Source organism: Oryctolagus cuniculus, chromosome 10 (assembly GCF_964237555.1).
Source record: "Oryctolagus cuniculus chromosome 10, mOryCun1.1, whole genome shotgun sequence".
NCBI lineage: Eukaryota > Metazoa > Chordata > Mammalia > Lagomorpha > Leporidae > Oryctolagus > Oryctolagus cuniculus.
Genome location: NC_091441.1, coordinates 42,244,503 through 42,265,558, shown reverse-complemented (window position 1 = coordinate 42,265,558; position 21,056 = coordinate 42,244,503). Strand labels below are relative to the sequence as shown.

The 21,056-nt window shown below is 44.4% G+C and overlaps 1 protein-coding gene across 2 annotated transcripts; it reads right to left on the bottom strand.

Moving 5' to 3' along the window:
• Positions 1–813: 813 nt before the first annotated feature.
• ZNF24 (zinc finger protein 24) lies at positions 814–13,753 on the bottom strand. Of its 2 annotated transcripts, XR_011379360.1 has the most exons (5): positions 13,616–13,753; positions 10,859–11,358; positions 9,668–9,815; positions 5,168–6,255; positions 814–3,679 (listed from the first exon to the last, which is right to left on the bottom strand). XR_011379360.1 is itself a non-coding variant. In XM_008261205.4 (4 exons), the coding sequence occupies exons 2-4, from the start codon at positions 11,276–11,278 to the stop codon at positions 5,717–5,719; spliced, it is 1,107 nt and encodes a 368-aa protein (XP_008259427.3). In that variant the 5' UTR covers positions 11,279–11,358; positions 13,616–13,753; the 3' UTR covers positions 814–5,716. The 2 variants fall into 2 exon arrangements, 1 of the variants encoding a protein (XP_008259427.3); XM_008261205.4 differs by having other exon boundaries at positions 814–6,255.
• Between the last annotated feature and the right edge of the window lie 7,303 nt (positions 13,754–21,056).

The following is a 21,056-nucleotide window of genomic DNA, read 5'->3' as shown; positions in this document are numbered from 1 at the left end:
AATCCCAAAGAGTGCCTGATCCAGAGTGTTATTACTTAACATGTTCATTGATGAGTTTGCACACACTTTCACTTATTTTTTAAGATTTATTTATTTGAAAGTCAAGTTACACAGAGAGAGGAGAGGCAGAGAGAGATCTTCCACCCGCTGGTTCACTCCCCAGAGCTGTACTGATTCAAAGCCAGGAGCCAGGAGCCTCCTCTGGGTCTCCCATGTGGGTGTAGGGGCCCAAGGACCTGGGCCATCTTCCTCTTCCTTCCCATGCCACAGTAGAGAGCTGAATCAGAAGAGGAACAGCCAGGACTCAAACAAGTGCCCACATAAGATGCCGGCACCACAGGCGGTGGCCTTACCCACTATGCCACAGCGTCAGACCCTCATTTACTTTCAAAGCATATCTCTTTGAAAGCTGCATTTTGGGATATGAAGTGCCAGGCAATACTGACCATTGACTGCTTCATTTCCAGCCATGGAAGAAGTCACACAGAATAAAACAAGTGCCTCGGAGAAGCACACTGGGGGGTCAGGTGGATGGAGGTCATGAGTGATGTCATGATGGTCTCAGCCAGGGATACTTGAGGGGAATGCTCCAAGAGAAATGTGAGGCATGCAGCAGACTTAGCAGTTTAGTACCAAATTCTGAGTCCCAGGCTAATGACTCTAGAGGAAGGATGGGAATAAAACTACCTCACAGGCAAGAGAAAAACTACTCATCTACAAATACTTTTAATACCAATGCTGAGTTACTGCTGGAATCTAAAATTCATGTGTGGTGTAGGGAAGGCAAAGTAACAAAGTAACAGATGGCAGAGGTTGAGAGAGGCCAAATCATGGAAGGCCATGCTAATTTTATTAACTTATATAGTGCATAAAGTAAGTCTAGAATTTGAAATTACAAAGTTTTCTACAAATCAATAAGAAAATACAAATAACCTATATTAATCAGGACAGAAACCCAATTCAATTATCTTAAACAAGAAAGGGACTTTATTGGCTCACAAAACTTTAAAGTCCAGAGGTAGGGCAGGCTTTAGGCACAGCTGGATCGAGGGCCTCCAGAATAAAATGACATCAGAACTTATTCTTTTTCCACTTCTGCTAGCCTCCGAGTTTCTCAGACTGATTCTCTCCACCTGGTCCAAATTCAGGCTTCCATGGTCCTTGGGATCTCCAGACAGCCTTCTTTCCAGTAGTTCCAGAAGTTCTGTTGAGGGCTCTCCTTAGCCTGGCTAAAGTCCCATGCCCATTCTGCAATTGCTGTGGCTTGTAAGCTGTGGGACTCAGGAGGCAAGGCCTGGTCATGTGCTCACCTAAGCCACAGGGAATGGGTTCCCCACAATAAATAAGGATTCTGTTTCCAGAAGATGGGGAAAGAGATGCTGAACAACAAGAAACAACAGATACCCATACATAACCTAAACAGAAAAGCAAGTAAAGGGTACAACACTCCATGGTAAAACTACAGATGGCCATAAACATGGATATAACCCCAACCTCACCATTATCAAGTAAATGCAAAATAAGGAAGGTTTCTTTTTTCTTTTTTGCCCAACAGACAGAGACTACCAAGTGTAGGTAAAACTATATGGGGAAATAAGCACTTTCCACACAGTGAAAATAAGTTATAAAGGCCTTTGGTAAGGCGAAAATGGGTCTACCAGGAAGCAAACCCCAGGACTCCAACCTACAGATTCACACATTGAACAAAGATCCCATTCAAGATGTTTACACTGGCAGTGTAAGAGCAAGAGGAAAAAGGGAGGGGGAACACTTAAATAATGGCACTTTCATCCTATTCAACCACCAAAGAAATTTAAAGACCTCAGTACCTGCCCCTCCCCCTAAAAGAAGAAGCTGCAGGACAACTCATGTATTTATTTATGTAAAAATCACTTATAAGTTATACTTATTAATATAGAAATGCATGGAAAAGGAACTAGATGGACATATACTAAACTGTGGGAAATGGAATACAATTAGAAGCACTAGGGAAGTCTCTTTGCTCTTATACTTATGTATCAACCAACTTAAGTTTCATGCAACAAAAAGGTAGTCATTCTCATTCTGTAATTTAAATAAAATGGCAAAAACAACTCACAACAAGGAATGCAAATAATAAGATATGAAAATGAGATAAATTTTCCAAGATTAGCAAACATTTTTAAGGATTCAGCCTTGGTGAGGACCATGGGCAAACAGGCACTCTTAACATCTATGGAGTTGTAAATTGTTAGTCTTTTTGGTAGTATTTCTCAAATGTCAAATGTACATTCTTTGACCTAATAAATCCATTTCTAGCTATATATCCTACAGAAATACACAGGTAACAAAATATGTGCATAGGGCTGTTAACTATATTTTTATCCATAAAAATCCTAATTATCCACCAATATACAGTTGCTTAAAGTATATTCATACAATGGAATAATACACAGCTATGAAAAACAATGTGTATCATTGTGTGGAGGGGAGGCAAATGCCAGTGCAGTACTTATAAAATGGGGATGATGGCTGAGGATTAAGAGTGAATCCACGGTAAAAACACTTCAAACAGTGCCTGTACACAGCAACCAAGAGTTGGCTAGTAATATATTTTTGTTTAAGTATATATATGCTTAATCTGGAAGAACTAAAGACTTTTTCATTTATTTCTGTAAAAAATTCAAATGACCATATCTGATAGTTTTACATTTGTTAACCACAAAAGGACATATTTACTGAACAAAGTTTAACAGCCATCACTCATGGCATAGTTAAAAAAATGAAACAAAGCAAAAACAAAACCACCTCTGGAGTCCACAGAACTACATTTGAGTTTTACCTCTAACTGGCCAAATGCAAGTCACATGATCTGTCAATCTTGCTTCCCAGTCTATAAATTCTAAGATAGGTATAGTTGTCTAATCCTATCCCTGACATGTATTCTATTTCAATACATGTAGCCCTTCCCTCAATTTACAAAAATGTGACACACTGCTAAGTGACCAAATGCCAACAGGGTTTTAATGTGGAGAGCCTAAATAAAAAAAAAAAAAAAATTGAGTAGCCACCAGCAAAATGCTCAGTGGCTAGTAGGCAGGTATCAGCAGCCTGCACACCCAAACATAACTGCTCACCTGAAAGCCAAACAAGGGCCCTAATTGTGCCACTGCTTGGCAACTGCCACATTACCACTCCATCAGAACTTGGCATTCCCCAAAATTACTGGTTATCTCTATAGGTACAAATAACCATCTGGATGAAATTAAAAAAATCACTAAGCAATTATTTTTTAAATCAATTTTTATAGTGAGGATCCAGCCTAACCAGAGATGTAACTACACAGCCCATCACTTCCTTTTCCTATGTACCACCATCCCAGTTTTGGAGGGAGGGGGCTCTAGTCCCTTTTCCCCAGAGCCTTGCCTAAGCCTCAGAATCCTTTCTGAACAATGTACAGCCATCAGAGCTGGAAAGACAAAAACAGTTTTGCCAGTTTTAATACTTTCTTTATGCTCTCACGTTACCAAATGTCTTTGGCATTTATGACAAATCCATCATAGGGAAGCTTCCTTGTACAGCAGACAGACAGAAGATTTTAAAAGGCATGAAATCCCAGCCAGAGGGTGCTCCCTTCTTACCCACTTGGATAAAAGAATTCTGTCATCCCAGCAGTCTTCCAAATATGCCACCTCAAAACCTACTTGGAAAGAAGTCAGTCATAAATAAATAATCAACTCAAGATCATTTTATCTTAGAGCAGAGGAGTTTATAGCTTTATTGGACATTGACTTGTTTCCTCTCAGCCACGAAGAGAAAAAGACCCAAACAAAAGTCCCTACATTTCTTGTATAACTTAAAATACATTATATCATACTACATATTTATACTTCAATAAATCTTAATCTATAAAGCACATTTCTTATAATTATCAGAAAATCTATAAACAAGCTCCATTCTGCCTCATATCTCCATCAACTGGCCTTGAGTTTATTACTATGCTTTTTAATAGGCTCATGCAACTCTCACCTTCCATTTTTAAATTTGATCCAAGTACCAGATATATCCAGAATCTCTGGAACTATGTAATATTTGTATTCACATGGATCATTCTCCACACAATGAAGCCCATCATATATATATAAAAAAAAGCCTTTTCTCATATTCTATATTTCAACTTCCAGAGTTTTCCACTAAACAGTAGAACCACAGTACTTGGGATTATCAGCCAAGGAGTAAATAATCCTACTACTACAATGTATTACTTTAATACATTTTTTTAAATGTTAAGACTGAAAATTTTTTAAAAAATTGATCAATTCTGGTAGTTAATAAACTAGCTGTTAATAGTCTAGTTGTTTATTTCTTAAACAGACACAGTCCATTCAACTTAACATATATGTAACAACTCCAATGCTACTTGAGATTGGTTAGTTTAAGATTTACAAATCTCCAAACTATTTTAAGAGAATTATCTTGGGCTCACCTCTGAAATATGTGGGAGAGCTGGCGGCTAGCTCTTAAGTAGAGTCCTACCCCAATACAACACCCTGGTGAGAGCACACTGGCTCTGGAAATCAGAGGTGACCTCCCCGAGGAATGTTCAGACATGGGGAAGGGGCTAACTCACACCCAACAACTTTGTACCAAACCCCGTAACAATTTACAGTGGAAGAAACACCTACCTACCTAAGTAGGATTACAGTACCTAGCACAGTGCCTCGTCTGTAGACAATGTGTAATAAATGCAGGGCTGCTTCTTTAGCCTGGTGTGCAACTCTGTTATACCAAAGAAATAAAAATAGCAAACCTGATTGTTAGTTGCCCACTTGTCAGGGAATTTTATCCTTAACAAAGATGAAGGCAAAACAGCCCAAAGAGACCATTACCTTTATGTTCATATTTGCCCTTCAACACTGCATTTATTACAAATTCTTCCCAAGTGTTGTATTTTCTACCTTTATAGTTTTACAATTATTTATCGTTTAGACTATCTACCTTTCAGTAATACCTAGAACAACACTTATATTCATTAATTAGATGTTTCCAAATTACAGACACGATGAGTAGTTCGAGTTTCCTACAGGTGAATGACTGCATTTAGATAAACTTATCAAAGTATTTGCATTATCTTCCCCAATCTAGATGTCCCATTCACTTTTGATGTTTTATCAACATCACTTCTTACCTGAGATCTTAAGGCTCATTTTACTTTGAAGTTTTTAGTCATCTTTTATCTTCTATTTTCTTAAATGCATATTCGAATTAGGTAAAAAGAAACAGAAAGGCAAATTCTTAAAAGATATCTTAAAAGTTTAAGATGGTTTTCAGATTTCATAAATTCCTCTATGTTGCCTTTTAATGTAGAAGGGAATGTATTCTTACAAAGAACATTTCAATGATCAACACAAACAATCTGTCTAAAAAAGGAAACTTTTAAGAAAGGGACAAAGAACCAGGCAGTTCATTATTTGGAAATAGAAAATATAAACATCACATGGAAAATTTAGGTATTAATACCTGAATTAGTCTGAAATTTTCAGTTTCTAGGCAGGTATGACACCATTTCATTCAAGATAAAATAATAATGGTGAGTAAATATATTTTTACATTTCCAAGTGGATTTTCTGACAGTCAATAGGGAAAAAACTATTATGTAATATTTCATGTTTTAAATTTTGTCTTCATTTCTGAAGAAAAAGACCTGAGTGCTGATTCTTTTTTTTTTTTTAATTTCTCAAACTTTCACAACATTCAGAAGTTTTTCTGCATTGTGTCTTCTCTGATGTCTAAAAAGATTTGAGCTTTGACTATATGATTTCCCACACTGAACACATTCATACGGTTTCTCCCCAGTATGGATTCTCTGATGATTAATAAGCCCAGAATTCTGGCTAAAGGCTTTCCCGCATTCAAGACATTTGTAAGGTTTTTCTCCAGTATGGACTCTCTGGTGTTGCACAAGGATGGAGCTTCTGCTGAAGGCTTTCCCACACTCAACACATCCGTAAGGTTTCTCCCCACTGTGGATTCTTTGATGAAGAATGAGGGCTGAGCCCTGACTGAAATGTTTTCCACATTCATCACATATATGCTGTTTCTTCCGAGAGGGATTTCTCTTTCTTTCAAACCTGCCCTTGGGGAAACAAGTTTCTCCGTATTTAAAAATCTGAGGAACACCTATATTCAGAGTGCCAGGAACTTCCTGAGATTCTGCTGCCGAAGGGATCTCCTGCTTTGGAGCCAGTGCTCCATTTTCAGTCCTAGCATCATCATCTGAAATAGACAGAAAATGTAAATATCATTCATATCCTATTTTAGGGCGAAAGAAAGAAAAGCTTTTTTTTTTAATGAACTAAAAGTATGTTAGGAACACCTATAAATGCACTCTGAAAATTGGTGTTCAGGTTGCCTACTATCAAAACAGAAAAAATGAAATGACTAATTATGAGGTTAGATAATAGCATAATGATGTAAAAGTTGTAGATATAACTTAAGCAAATAGGTTGTAAATGGCAGTCAGAAAACAAAGGACAAACAGATGGTGGATGCTAAGATGGTGAGGTAGAATAGTGATATTGTTAGGCCTGGATCAAACTTTGTTAAGAAAAAATTAGGAAACTGTTATAACGTTCTTGCGCTTTGATAAAAGGAGAAATCACTGATGTAAACAGCAAAACAGAAAAAAGCTATTTCTAAAATGAGTAAAATAAGGTAAGTCACAGCAAAGATTAGATTAAAAGCAGAACATGGGCATCCTGACCAGAAAAGAGCTAAAGACAAGCTTGGGGCCTCCTTTGTTAACTCAAGACACGACATTTCAAAACATCCTGAATAAGTAAAAGGTTTTCTATAGGGGCTGGCACTGTGGTATAGTGGGTAGAGTCACTGCCTGCAGCACCCATACGGGTAACAGTTCAAGTTCACTGCTGCTCCACTTCCAATCCAGCTCCTCACAAATGTGCCTGGAAATGCAGCAGAGGATGGCTCAAATCTTTCAGCCCCTGCACCCACGTGGGAGACCCAGAGGAAGCTCCTGGCTCCTGGCTTCGGATCAGCCCAGCCCCACTTATCATAGCCATCTGGGGAGTAAACCAACGGATAGAAACTCTCTATATCTCTCCCTCTCTAACTCGGCCTTTCAAATAAATAAATCCTTTTAAAAAAAATTTAGAAGTCAACTTTATAAAAAAAAAAAAAAAGGTTTTCTATAGAAGCATCCGCTCTGTTTGAAATATATCATGGTACTGAGAAAAATTTTTATTTCTAAGTCTCACTGAGAAACACCCAGTAAAAAAAACCCTGAATTACCAACATGAGGTACCCCCACCCACATGAAAGAAGAGGTAAGAGGAAGTCTCGTTTAACAATTTCCTGGGGGCTGGTGCTGTGGCGTAGTGGGTAAAGCCACCGCCTGCAGTGCTGGCATCCCATATGGGCGCTGGTCAAGCCTCAGCTGCTCCTCTTCCCAACCAGCTCTCTGCTGTGGTCTAGAAAGCAGTGGAGGAGGGCCCAAGTCCTTGGGCCCCTGCGCCCACGTGGGAGACCCGGAGGAAGCTCCTGACTCCTGGCTTCGGATCAGCGCAGCTCCAGCTGTTGCAGCCAATTGGGGAGTGAACCAGTGAATGCAGGACCTCTCTCTCTCTCTCTCTCTGCCTCTCCTTCTCTCTTTATGAAACTCTGAATTTCAAATAAATAAATCTTTAAAAGAAAATTTCCTAAAACCTCAAGACTTAAAGAACAGACATAGAGGGTAAGCAGCAGCATTTAGAAAAGTGGTAAAGAGTAAATGAGTAACAAAAGAATAGTTAGGGAAGAAACCTAACAGAGCCCAAAGGGTTAGAGGGGGTTTGTGAAGCCTGGAAACTTGAAGAACAGATATGAGTGTGAAGGTTAAGGGGGGACAAATGGCACACTTTTCCAAAGGGTTGAAAAAGATTAGACTGCTGAAGTGAGGCTTATAAAAAAAGTTCATTGTAAAACTCAGAGGACAAGTTTTCTACCAATAAAATGCTACTTCAAACACCAAGGACAGGGGCTGGCACTATGGCATAGTGGGTAAAGCTGCTGCCTGCAGAGCTGGCATCCCATATGGGCACCAGTTCAAGTCTTGGCTGCTCCACTTCCAATCCCACTCTCTGTTATGGCCTGGGAAAGCAGTGGAAGATGGCTCAGGTCCTTGGGCCCTTGCACCTGCGTGTGAGACCCAGAAGAAGCTCCTGGCTCCTGGCTTCAGATCAACCCAGCTCCAGCCACTGTGGCCATCTGGGGAGTGAACCAGCGGATGGAAGACCTCTCTCTGCCCCTGTCTCTCTGTAACTCTTTAAAATAAATAAATCTTAAAAAAAAAAAAAAAAATACCAAGGACAGTGGTTCTCAAACTTTATTTCACAGAATAATATTCCATGAAACATTTGAAACCGCAGATTCTGAGCAGCCTTTAGCCCCACCCTTGATTTTCTGATTAGCTAGCACTGTCCCTTCAGATGAAAAGAAAACCTACTCAGACCTCAATCTGTGGCATACTAACATCACCTCTACCTACCTGAAACAGTGACTCCCCAAGCAGACTCAACAAATTTCATTTAAATTCACACAAATATGAAAAAGAAATGGGTAAGGTTTAGAAGTATACTGGGTTGTATCAGTGTTCACACAGTATATGGTATTCAGTTGCTAATGTATTGGGAATGAATGATTTGAGTGAGTTATTACAATTATGAGCTTTTAAATTTTTTCTGTGCTTCCCATATTACAGCAGAGGAGTCTATTTTGTATAAATACTTAGAAAGCGTGAAAAATTTACCCCAAATATCATTTACATAAAAGAAGTTTCTTGTAAAAATAAATAACTGGGGCCAGTGCTGTGGCACAGTGGGTTAAGCTGCCACCTGCAACACCAGCATTACATATCAGAAAACCAGCTGGAGTTTCAGCTGCTATGCTTCTGATCCAGATCCCCACTAGTCTCCTAGGAAAGAAAGAGAAGATGGCCAGAGTATGTGGCGCCCTGGCACCCACATGGGAGACCCAGATGGAACTCCAGTTTCCCAGTTTCAGCCTAGCTCAGCCCTGCCCTGGCCATTGCAGCAATTTAAGAAGTGATCAGTAGATAGATTTCTTTCTCTGTCTCTCCCTCTTTCTTTGTCATTCTGCCTTTCAAATAAATAAATATTTTTTTTAAAAAAGTAGAATGTTGAAGAAAAAACAGAAAGACTTCCATGATACACAACAAACAAAAAGAAATCAGAAGAGGCTGCAACTCAGCTTTTGTTAACGGCAGGATCAGGGACAATAATTAAAGTAAAAAATATAAAACAGAAGACAAATAAGCATTATATAAAAAGTAAATAAAGGAAACTGGTCAATAGGTGAGTCCCTGCTCAAAATAAGGCAGATGCTAGCCTAGCACGCCCAGGTCTTCAGTAAGAGCTTGGACAGTTAAGAAAAGGCTGAAGATGATAACGTCTACAAACAGGCAGGTCTAGGTTGAAAAGGAAGAAAAGGCTACTGATGTTAAAGTCTAGCAAATAAAACTGAAGGAAGCAAATTGATTATTACAGGAAAGAATCAAGATCTTTCAAGTGTGTCTATGTCTAGGGAATTAGGTCAAGAATAGTCCTCCCGCACACAGCACCAGAGATAGCACTGGCCAAAAGGTTCACACTCTACAGTCCACAGTCCTCACCACAGTGCCGTAGGGAATGGAGCTCCCAGGATGCCCACTTGAGCTGGTTCTCCACAGCATCAAGCTCAGAACTTGGTAACCCTTGAGCCTCTTCTTGAGACACTATCTCTTCTACAAGCACTTCCCGCTTTCGCCGACGAAGAGAAACCTGGAAACGGTGAGACTTGGTTCAGTTGAGAAGGAATTTTGATAGGAATCAGAACAAAACACACGTAAGACAAACTATACAAAACATATGCAGGTAATTTTAAGTTTGTGGGAAAAGGGGTGGGCATGTGGCCCAGCAGTTAAGCTGCCCGTGTCCCACATCTGAGTACCTGTCGTGAGTCCTTGACCTAGTTCAAGGCCCAGCTCTGCTCTCAATTTCAGCTTCCTGCTAATGTGCACCCTGAGAGACAGCAGGTGATGGCTCAAGTAGTTAGGACCCTGCCACTCACATGGGAGACCTGAATTAGTGCCAGGCTCCCAATTTTGGCCTTGCCTCTGCACCACAGTGCCAGCCCTGGGAAAAATAGAATTAGAAGGCAAGTTTATTTTGGTGCAAAACTCTCTGAAATCAAAACTGTTTTTTCACAACATACAATTTTCTTTGTTTTTTAAAGATTTATTTATTTATTTGAAAGGCAGAATTACAGAGAGGCAGAGACAGAGACCTTCTATCCACTGGCTCATTCCCCAAATGGCCACAACAGCCAGAGCTGGGCTAATCTGAAGCTAGGAGCTTCTTCTGGGTCTCCAAAGCGGGTACAGGGTCCCAAATACCTGGGCTATCTTCTATTGCTTTCCCAGGGCACATCAGAGAGCTGGATCGGAAATAGAGTGGCCAGGTCTTGAACTGGAGCCCATACGGTTTGCCAGTACTACAGGTGGTGGCTTTACCTGCTGCACCACAGTGCCAGTCCCCATAATATACAATTTTCATGAGCTTTTTGAAGACTCCTCATATGCAGACTGCAAAACTGCTTTGCACCAAAATAAACTTATTTTTATAATTTCATTTCCCATTTTTGAAAGACCCTCATTCACTGTAGAGGCGTAAATGGCAAAACAGCACAAATAACAAGGAGCAGCAAGGGGAGGAAAAAAACATAAACATAATTTGAATTTAGTTGTGAAGAATTAGCAGAATTTAGCAGATTCACCTACTACTAAGACAGCACTTCTAACCCAGCAAAGTGGCGTAAGGCTCACCGGCTGTCCGGGGTCATCAAGTTCACTCTCCAAATCCTCCAGCACGGCCACTGCCTCCTCCCCATTCTCTGGATGATGCTCTCGAACCCATGTCTGCAGCTCCTTGGGAAGGATAGCAACAAACTGCTCCAGCACTACCAACTCCAATATCTGTTCTTTTGTGTGGGTCTCTGGCCTGAGCCACAGACGGCAAAGTTCCCGGAGCTGGCTCACAGCTTCGCGTGGCCCTGGTGAATCCTGGTATCCAAACTGCCTGAACCGCTGTCGGAAAACCTCCGGGTCAGGGAGATGATTCCAGGGGATACTGGATCCCTCTTCACCATCGGGATCCTCCTCCAGCTTCACTCGCAGAATTTTCTCCTCTTCCTCTGCATTTGGGATGATAAGTATGGAATCTTCTTCCACTGACTGTGCTGACATTCTGATTTATGATACTTCTGAAGACAATCAAGGCAGGATAGATGCCTCAGGAAAAGACTCCCTTTTCTTCACAGGCACTCCTGAAGCACAAGAAAAAAAGATAAATAAAAGACCGAATATTCTAACAATTTGGACTTATGAATAAAGTAAAAGATGTTTGTTCTTTTACTGGGATTAAAATTCAATCAGTAACTTATACCAGAAATTTGCAAACTACAGATCATGGCCAAATCCAGCCTGCTGTCTGTTATTGTACAATGTTCGTACCAAGAATACTTTTCACATTTTTATACCGCTTTCCTAGTTTTAAAATATTTCACAGCATATGCAAATGATATGCAAATAAAAAGCCTGTGTCCATAAACAATTTTACTGGTTCACAGTTCACAGTGTAATAGCAGAATTGGCAGAACTAAGTAATTTCAACAGAAAGGACCACAGGCCTGAAAACCCTAATAGTTAATACTATCTGGCTCTGTAGAGAAAAAGTTAGCCAACTGCAGTCTACAAATTCTACAAGCCCTACTTCAATAACTAAATGAACTGAAGTAAAGGAGCAGGCATTTAGCACACTATTTAAGACACCTACGTCTCCTATTGGACAGTCTGGGTTGGATCGTCAGCTCCTTACTCCAGCTTCCTACAAGTGCAGACCCTGGAAGCAGCAGTGACGGCTCCAGTAATGGGGTTCCTGTCACCCACCTGGGAGACCGGGCTGGGGTTCCCAGCTCCAGCTTAGGTCCAAGCCCAGCTGCTGCGGGCATCTGGGGTGGGAACTGGTGGATGGAAGCTCTGTTTCTCAACCTCTCAAATTTTTTTAAAAAAATAAAACACAGTAAAGGCTCTTACCCAGGTTCCCCCCTTGCTCTTTTTACCTCCTGACTGAGCCTAAGGCTTCCTCCTGTGATCCCCACCACCACATGCCTGCTCTACTTCAAAACTTGAGTGCCAAACTCTCTTTTAAGAAAAGAAAGGGAGTGGTGGGAGTTCAAGTAAGAACAAGTAAAAACGTCAGTGTTTTCTAAATGCACTTAACCCTGAACCCTTTATCTGCAAGTCAGGACTGGGGTTCCGACACACTTAGGTCACCACAAAGTTAGCACCACTTGTTTTTGAAAAAGTGTTCCTATCTTTCAGAACTTCTTTGACTTAAAATATATATGAGAAAATATTCGCTTGCTCAGTAACAGATCACAGCATTTTTAAATCAAATTAATATTGAACAATATCCCACCCAATATAAAAATACTACTCACCGCACCATAGATAGATTTAAATTTATAAAGACAGGCATTAAGCACAGCAAATTCTATTAAGAAAAGGCATTTTCATAACCACCTTAACTTCTTGTAGTAGCCGGGAATCTTGTCTTTAGGCTTATGTGTAGAAAGTTTGTGCAATTTCTAACCCTTAGTATTTGCGAAGTCCTGTCAGTGCCATTGTTCCATTGTTTACATTAGGAATGTACCGCGCAGCTACTCTAAGTATTTACTGAGGATCCCAGAAACTGAAAAAAAACATTAACTTAAACGAATTTTATTGTAACTCCATCAAGATGAATACTAGGAATCAACGAAGACCTTATCAGGCGACCCACAAAGATATAATTAAATACTCTGGAGGGTGGTGGCCTTAGAAATGGCATCCGGCCCAGAGGCTCCTATTCCAGGTCCCTATCATATCAATGACCCAAACATTTCTATATATGAAAGAAATGTCTTTTCCTTTTGTTTTACGACTCTGTTAGCGGGACGTGGAAGGGAATGCCGGGAGCGCAGCCTCACAGTCCCGGCAATGCTGGGCGGGCCGCCTGGTCGCCAAGTGACCTCCCCAGCCCCGCCCCCACGTCCTCCAGCCCCTCTGGGCACCCACGGCGGCGGATCTCGGAAGACCACACACAGGCCACCGTGTGACCACAGCCTCGGAGCTACTGCACTTCCGCCCGCGGCCGGTAGGACTGCAACTCCCGACAGCGCCCGCGCAAGACCCGCCCTGTCCCCACCTCCGCCCGAAACGGCTCCCAGAACCCTCCGCGAGAGGCCAGGGCCTCAAATAGAACAAAACCGGCCGGTGGGGGAGGGGGAAAAAGGAGGGTCGCGGAGGACACAGGGGACGGAGGGCTCTCCGCGACTGTCGGAGACCTGCGGAGGCTTCCAGGCTACCCCTTGCTGCCCGCTAACTCCCGGGCTCAGAGACCACGGCCGTTCCTCCGCACCTCCCAGGAAGCTGCGGCAAGGTCCCCGCCAGGCTTCCTCGCGGGCGGCTGCGAAGAGGTCCGCAGACCCTGGCCCAGCGTTCCCCTCCCCCTCACACCCGTCCCCCAACTCCGGCGCAAACCTCTGGCTCAGGAACCGCAGCAGCTTCGCTGTCCACAGCAGACGCAGAAACGCCGCACACAAGCCGTTTCCCAGAAACCCCCGGCGCAAACTGCTTCCGGTCTGCGGGCCCGTGGAGGCGGAGACAGGCAAAGCCCCGCGTTGCCATGGAGACGAGCCCCTGGCGGGGGCGGGGCGGGTCTGGATGACAATGAGCGCTTTGAGGCTGCGCTTGGCCTGGTGCCTCTGCCTGAACTGCCTGGCGTTCTCTTGTTCCGCTTAGAAGAAAAGGGAGAACTGTACCATTAAGGTCGTCCTTAGTGGCACGGAGCCTTTCACATGCATTAGCTCATGTGGTGTGCACAGTAATCCTCTGAAAGAAGTAATAGAAGCTGTTAGGTATGAAAGGTGCCAGGTACTGGCCCTGTGATTTATATGTACCGTGGTGTTCATTTTTCACAATAACCCTAATGCAGGTACTTTAATTATGCGCATTCACAACCGAAATCATTGAGGCGCAAGTAAATAACTTGCCAGGGGGGCCGGCGCTGTGGCGCAGGGGGCGAAAGCCCTAGCCTGAAGGGCAGGCATCTCATAAGGGCGCAAGTTCGAGTCCGGCTGCTCCACTTGTGACCCTGCTCTCTACTATGGCTTGGGAAGGCTGTTAAAGATGGCCCAAATTCTTGGGCCCTTGCACCCACATGGGAGACCCGGAGGAAGCTCCTGGCTCCTGGGTTCAGATCAGTTCAGCTCTGGCCATTGTGGCCATTTTGGAAGTCAACCAGCAGGATAGAAGACCTCTCCTTCTGGCTCTACATCTCTAACTCTATCTTTCAAATAAATAAAATAAATGTTAAAAAAAAGGAAGAAGAAGTAACTACCATACTCAAATTAGAAAAACCAAAAACCTAGCTCATGACTCCTAACTGGTAAGTAAGAATTGAAACCAATACATAGCTTGACCTTTCGGCTCTCGGCAGCTATGCTGCAAAGCTTTCTTATGACCAGTGTATCTATCAAGGAATCAAGACGAGACGGGTTAACAGCCTGGGCAATGGGGTCACACTGCGTTAGCAGAATGCACAGTCATGCTCGACCTTCAGGCTGGACGTTGTATACCATAAAACAGCTGTGGACACGAAAAAAAAAAAAAAAACGTAAATCCGATCGGTTCATTCCCGTTTAGAGGCCTCCAGTGGATCCTTCTACCTCAAACATGACATGAAAACTCACACTGGCCTGCGAGGCTCCCTGGGGTGTTGCCTGCCTCCCCTCTCTGGATTCAGCCCCTAGGCTCACTGTGGCCAATCCTCAGCCTCACTGACTCCCCTTTTCCTCATGACAGCCGCCCACCCTTCACAGCACTATAAGGAGTGGTCTCTTTGGGTTATTTACCTATTTTGTTTTGCCTGTAGGAGCTTTAAGGGCAGGGATCTTGTTTGTATTGTTTACCAGAGTATCTCCCACCGAGCCCCAGGTTGCTGGTTGCATGATATAGAGAACTCCTATGTATGTCTTGAATACTCACGAATGAATTGCCTGCTGGTTGCATTGCTGCTTTCGCTAGGTCACAGGTCAGGCATCAGAGCAAAAAGAGGCCTGCTATGTAGGGTTTGTTCCCAGAACTATAGGTGTAGCCTTCCAGAAGCATTTCAAGGCGCTCGGACTTCAGCTTTTCATCTCGTTCAGGAAAGTGCCGTCTGCAGAGCACCCTCAGCCTCTGTTGGATTCATGAACAAGGGAGCCAGTGAGGAGCCGCTGATGGTATGGCACTGCTTTTCACTGACCAGAGCTCATCTTCCCAAACCCCCTGCCAAGTCTTTTTCCATCCTTGTAGAAGACTTCAGAAATCCAGCCTTTTCATGCCCCTGCTTGGCCGCTGTTCCAGCTCCCTCTTTTGTTACTCCTAAATGCTCGCTCACTCAAGGCATTTTTGTTTTTGTTGAGTTTGAGTTAAAAGTTTTTGCATCTAATTAGCATTGGAAGAAAAGTAACAAAGATCAAATAAAAATACTTGAGGAAGTTAAAAATGTTAAAAAGTTTTGCAAAACCCTTGGCCTGTGATCCCTTGTTCTGTTATTCCGAATTCTTTCTAAAATAGTAGATGGACTCCACAATGAGATTGTCTTCACTAATTTACTCTCTCAAAGGTAGGGACAAACAACAGCTGTTTTGAAACATCATCCTTCTAAATCCCTATTATGTGGACATTTTCCTGAGTGGTAGCCCCTCTGGCCATCCTGAAGATCTGGTCCAGATAGATCCTCTAGGCAACTCAGGGAAGGGAGCTCCACACCATACCCACATGGGCAAGGCTTGAACTGTGGCTGATCTGAGTCTTGACAAAACACCTGTGATCCTCCCAGAACAAGAGAACCTGGGGGGCTTATGAGCAGCTACTAAGAGTCCATTTCCCTCTTAGCTCCCTGTTTTTCAAAGAGGCTGTCTTGAGGCAGTTTCCTGTGGGTTCTGATGAGCTTCCTGTCTCACTACCCTAAGACTACAGGTGCAGACCATTGAGAGACTTCACTGCAGCATGGCTTCAACCCCCCAGCAGCAAGATGTTCCACAATGCTTGTTGCAGTCACCTGCGCCCTTTGTTTTGCTGTCATTATTTTCTTGTATGGACAACAGCACACACCTGAGGAGCTGGCAGCTGGCCTGTCTCACGTGCATTATCTCTGTAAGTAAGAATCTTTCTAAATCCAAAAAGGGCTCATTTCTTTACAAGCTATGTCCTTCAATCTTGCCTTGTTACCAGGAATCTCACTCATTAATTAGTGATCGAACAAACAACAGATAACTACTATGCCGGAAAGCTAGAAATGAATAAAATGAAGCTCTAATTCTTTTACCATTGCCATCTCGTTAAGGAGACAGACAAGTATTTACAGCACTTAAATGAGGTGGAGTGCTGAGGCGGATGCAGGCACCCAGAGAGAGCAGTGGAGGAAGCGAAGTTTCCACATTGAGAGGAAAGCACAGACCTTCAGTTTTGATGTTGGCAAATCCCACCCACGAATGAGCTTTCCCAGACTTCTCTAACAATGATTTTGCCACTCTCAGTCTTTCAGGTCAAAAATATCTCCCTCTGCGCACTTTTCATACAGTGTTTAAAGAGTCATTTAGCTAATGAGTGCACTGCACCAGGAATCTTTGTATTGCAAGGAACTGGAAATCTAACTCTGGTAGAAGTTGGTAGCTTCTACATCAAGTTCTCCACCTCTAACTTCTTTTTTTATTTTTTAAGATTTATTTATTTATTTATTTATTTGAAAGGCAGAGTTAGAGAGAGGTCTTCCATCCACTGGTTCACTCCCTAGGTAGCTTCTACATCAAGTTCTCCACCTCTGACTTCTTTTTTTATTTTTTAAGATTTATTTATTTATTTATTTATTTATTTGAAAGGCAGAGTTAGAGAGAGGTCTTCCATCCACTGGTTCACTCCCTAGATGGCCACAATGGCTGGAGCTGTGCTGATCCAAAGCCAGGAGCCAGGAGCTTCTTTTGGGTCGCCCATGTGGGTGCAGGTGCCCAAGGACTTAAGCCATCTTCCACTGCTTTCCCAGGCCATAGCAGAAAGCTGGAAAGGAAGTGGAGCAGCCAGGACTCAAACTAGTGCCCATATTGGATGCTGGCACTGCAGGCAGCGGCTTTACCTGCTACACCACAGCGCCAGTCCCTCCCCCTTTAACTTCTAACATACCCAGACCTTTTGTATTTGGAAAGGAATGCAACATGTCCAGCTGTGGGCAATAATTTTGACTGACCTAAGCTATCTGATCATTGTTTCCCTTTGCTACATACTCATTTTGCCTCACTGACAGCTTGGAACGGCCACATTATTCAGTTTTGGTTAATGAGATGTAAGGAGAAGTGGTAATTTGTATCTTTCAAGAAATTTTTTTTTCAGATTTATTTTATTTATTTATAAGTCAGAATTACAGAGAAAGAGGAAGAGAGAGATCTATCTGCTGGTTCACTCCCTCAATGGCTGCAATGGCCAGAGCTGAACCAGGCCAAAGCCAGGAGCCAGGAGCTTTCTCCAGGTCTCCCACATGGGGGCAGGGGGCCCAAGGATTTGGGCCATCCTCTGCTGCTTTCCTAGGCTTATTAGCAGGGAGCTGGACTGGAAGTGGAGTGTGGGGAGCAACCGAGACTAGACTAAATTACTGGAACTTGTCGCTCCCCCTCTTCATGGAGGAACGACACTAAACCCTGCCTAGGCTTCATAACTGCTCCCCACAGATCCCCCTTTCTTTTTATTTTTTGGCGTTGATACGCGCCTGTCTTCGGTGTCCCGCGGCACACACTCTGCTCTACTTGCTAGAGTTGCCACAGGTTCTTACAAGTCCTATCAATCAGGCAAACCGAATCCGGGTCCTCTCTTCGCCATGTTGTGAGGAGGTTTTTAGGCGCTGATACGTGCCTGTCTTCGGTGACCTGCAGCTCATACTCTGGTCGAGCCGCCTGCTGGTGCTTACCGCCTTACTAATCAGGCAGACCAAATCCAAGCCTTCTCATTGCCATATTGTGGGGAGGCCTATTGGTGTTGATTCGTGCCTATCTTCGGTGACCTGCAGCTCATACTCTGGTCGAGCTGCCTGCTGGTGCTTACCGCCTTACTAATCAGGCAGACCGAATCCAAGCTCTCTCATTGCTGTGTTGTGGGGAGGCCTTATTGATGTTAATTCGTGCCTGTCTTCGGTGACCTGCGGCGCATAAGCTGCTAGCCGCCCGCAGGTGCTCATCGCCTCACTAATCAGGCAGACCGAATCCAAGCCTTCTCATTGCAGGATTGTGGGGAGGCCTTTCTATTTCTCTATTTCTCTATCTCCGGGCATTCCTATTTCTCCCATTTTACTTCTGTCTGCCAACATTCCTATTTCTCTCACTTTACTTCTAAACTTCTGTTTCTCTTATCCCCGCGGCTTCCCGGCGCCCGCCCCGAGGCTGCTTCTCGGCGGCTTTCCGGCTCTGAGCCGCTTCAGCCCGCACCTCTCTCATCTGCGCGGCTTCGCACTAACCCAGCGTTCCCTATCTACTTGTGGCCCGCACGCTCTCTCTGCGCACGGCAGCCTCCGCGAGTCACACAGCCCCAGCTCACATCTCCGCCACTAGCATTCAATCCAAGTTCCCCGGGCTAGCCTGGCGAATTCAACCCAGCTTACGTCTCCGCCCCACGATTTGGCTTCCCGTCCTTTGCTCCCCGGGCTAATCAGACGGATCCCAATCTGGCTTATGTTTCCGCTTCTGGTTTCAACTTTTCGCCCCTTATTCCCGGGCTAACTTGAGAATCTCAAAGTGGCTTTCGTATCCGCCTCGGCCTGCCCCCCGCGGCTTCAATTTCCCTAACATTTTTGTCTACCCGGTATGTTTCCCCAAGCTTTCCTCCAACAATACTCCTCCCTCATTTCTCCTGGCCTCTCCCCACAGTCCGCATCCGAGTCTGTTTGTTCTAGCTTTCACTTTCGCTTTCAACCTTAGAGATTTCTCCCAGCTTCCCCCCGTAGTCCGTATCCGAGTCTATGCCTAGGCTTTCAATAGCTTTTTCCGGCACCTTTTTCGTCTGGCTTTTCCCTAGGCTGTTTGCTAGTCTCTCTCTCCGATATTTTCCCAATTCTTCCCGTTTCTTCCCTCCTAAGTTTCCTATCCGTCCTAGGTTTCCTATCCGAGTCACGGCACCATTATGTCGCTCCCCCTCTTCGTGGAGGAACGACACTAAACCCTGCCTAGGCTTCATATCCGAGTCACGGCACCATTATGTCGCTCCCCCTCTTCGTGGAGGAACGACACTAAACCCTGCGCTGTTCTTTCGTCTGCTCGGCCCTCCCCGGGTTTGCTGCTGGTTCTTCCCGGGTTGGCTACCGACCCTTCCACCTCCGTGGAAGGGCGGTTCCCCCTGCCACATTCCCCACTTCTGTGGGGGAGCGGCACACCGCCGGCCGGCTCTCTCGGGGGCTGCACAGGTGTTCCCCTTAGATGTTCCCCTTAGATGTTCCTGGTGCATGCCGTCTCTCTCCTCCTTTATAGTCCTCCTCCGCCAATCCTAACTCAGCTGCCCACACGCCGAGTACGCTGCTCTCCTCCAATCAGGAGCAAGTCCTACAGTTTATTGGTTGAACTGGAGGCAGCTGTGTAGAAGCTGTTTTCTTCTCTCCCAGCACCATATTGTGGGAGAGCAGGTGCATAGAATAAGTCTTAATTCCAGTAACTTAGTCTAGTCCGAACTGCTCCCCACAGGAACTGCTAAGACTAACTCTATGCATCTGATCTCCCACCATATGGCACTGAGAGGGAATAAACAACTTCCACACAGCTGCCTCACCAACTCGACTAACAAGCTGCAGGAGCTGATCCTGCCCCTGATTGGAGGAGAGCAGCATGCTCAGCACGTGGGGAGAGAACACCAGGAGAGTTGGGATTGGTGGAAGAGGACTATAAAGGAGGAGAGAGACAACATGCAGGAGAAACATCTGAGGAACCCCTGAGAGAGCCGACTGGCGGTGTGCCGCTCCTCTGTGGAAGGGGGGGAAGCAGCGGGGGTGCTGCCCCTCCGTGGAGGTGCGGGAGGGAGCGGCAGCAAACCCGGGAAGGGCCAGGGAAAGAGAACAGCGCGGGGTCCGGTGTCGTTCCTCCGCGAGTGGGAGAGCGACAGTGGAGCAGCTGGGACTTGAACTGCTATACCACAACACCAGCCCTGGTTCTGCTTTTGTTTTGTTTTGTTTTGTTTTTTGACAAGCAGAGTTAGTGAGAGAGAGAGAGACAGAGAGAAAGGTCCCCCTTCCATGGATTCACCCCCCAAATGGCCGCCACAGCGGGCCTGCTGCGCTGATCCAAAGCCAGAAGCCAGGCACCTCCTCCTGGTCTCCCATGTTGGCGCAGGGTCCCAAGCACCTGGGCCATCCTCCACTGCCTTCCCGGGTCACAGCAGAGAGCTGGACTGGAAGAGGAGCAACTGGGACCAGAACCCGGCACCCATATGGGATGCCGGCGCTGCAGGTGGAGGATTAACCCAGTGAGCCATGGCGCCGGCCCCTGTTTTTGTTTTTAATTAACATATAGTAAGTTTGGCCCTTTTTTCTTTTAGACATATAGTTTTGTGAGTTTGAATTACATATATGTATTTGTGAACCTACCAAAATCATGATACACAATAGTTCCATCACTCCATAAAATTCTATCAAGTGAACTTTTTTTTTTTTTAAGATTTATTTATTTATTCAAAAAGCAGTTACAGAGAGGCAGAGGCAGAGAGAGAGAGGTCTTCCATCCGATGGTTCACTCCCCAAATGGCCACAATGGCCAGCGCTATGCCGATCTGAAGCCAGGAGCCAGGAGTTTCTTCTGGGTGTCCCACACAGGTACAGGGACCCAAGGACTATGGCTGTCCTTTATCCCTTTAAAGAGTTTCCCTTATCATTATTGGATGTTGAATTTTTTCAAACACTTATTCTGCTTCA

Excerpts from the sequence above, each read along its gene's own strand:
- ZNF24 (XM_008261205.4), bottom strand. The coding sequence starts at position 11,278 with ATGTCAGCACAGTCAGTGGAAGAAGATTCCATACTTATCATCCCAAAT. Across the intron at positions 9,816-10,858 it reads TTGATGACCCCGGACAGCCG|GTTTCTCTTCGTCGGCGAAA; the intron begins GTGAGCCTTACG and ends CACCGTTTCCAG. Across the intron at positions 6,256-9,667 it reads CCATTCCCTACGGCACTGTG|ATGATGATGCTAGGACTGAA; the intron begins GTGAGGACTGTG and ends TGTCTATTTCAG.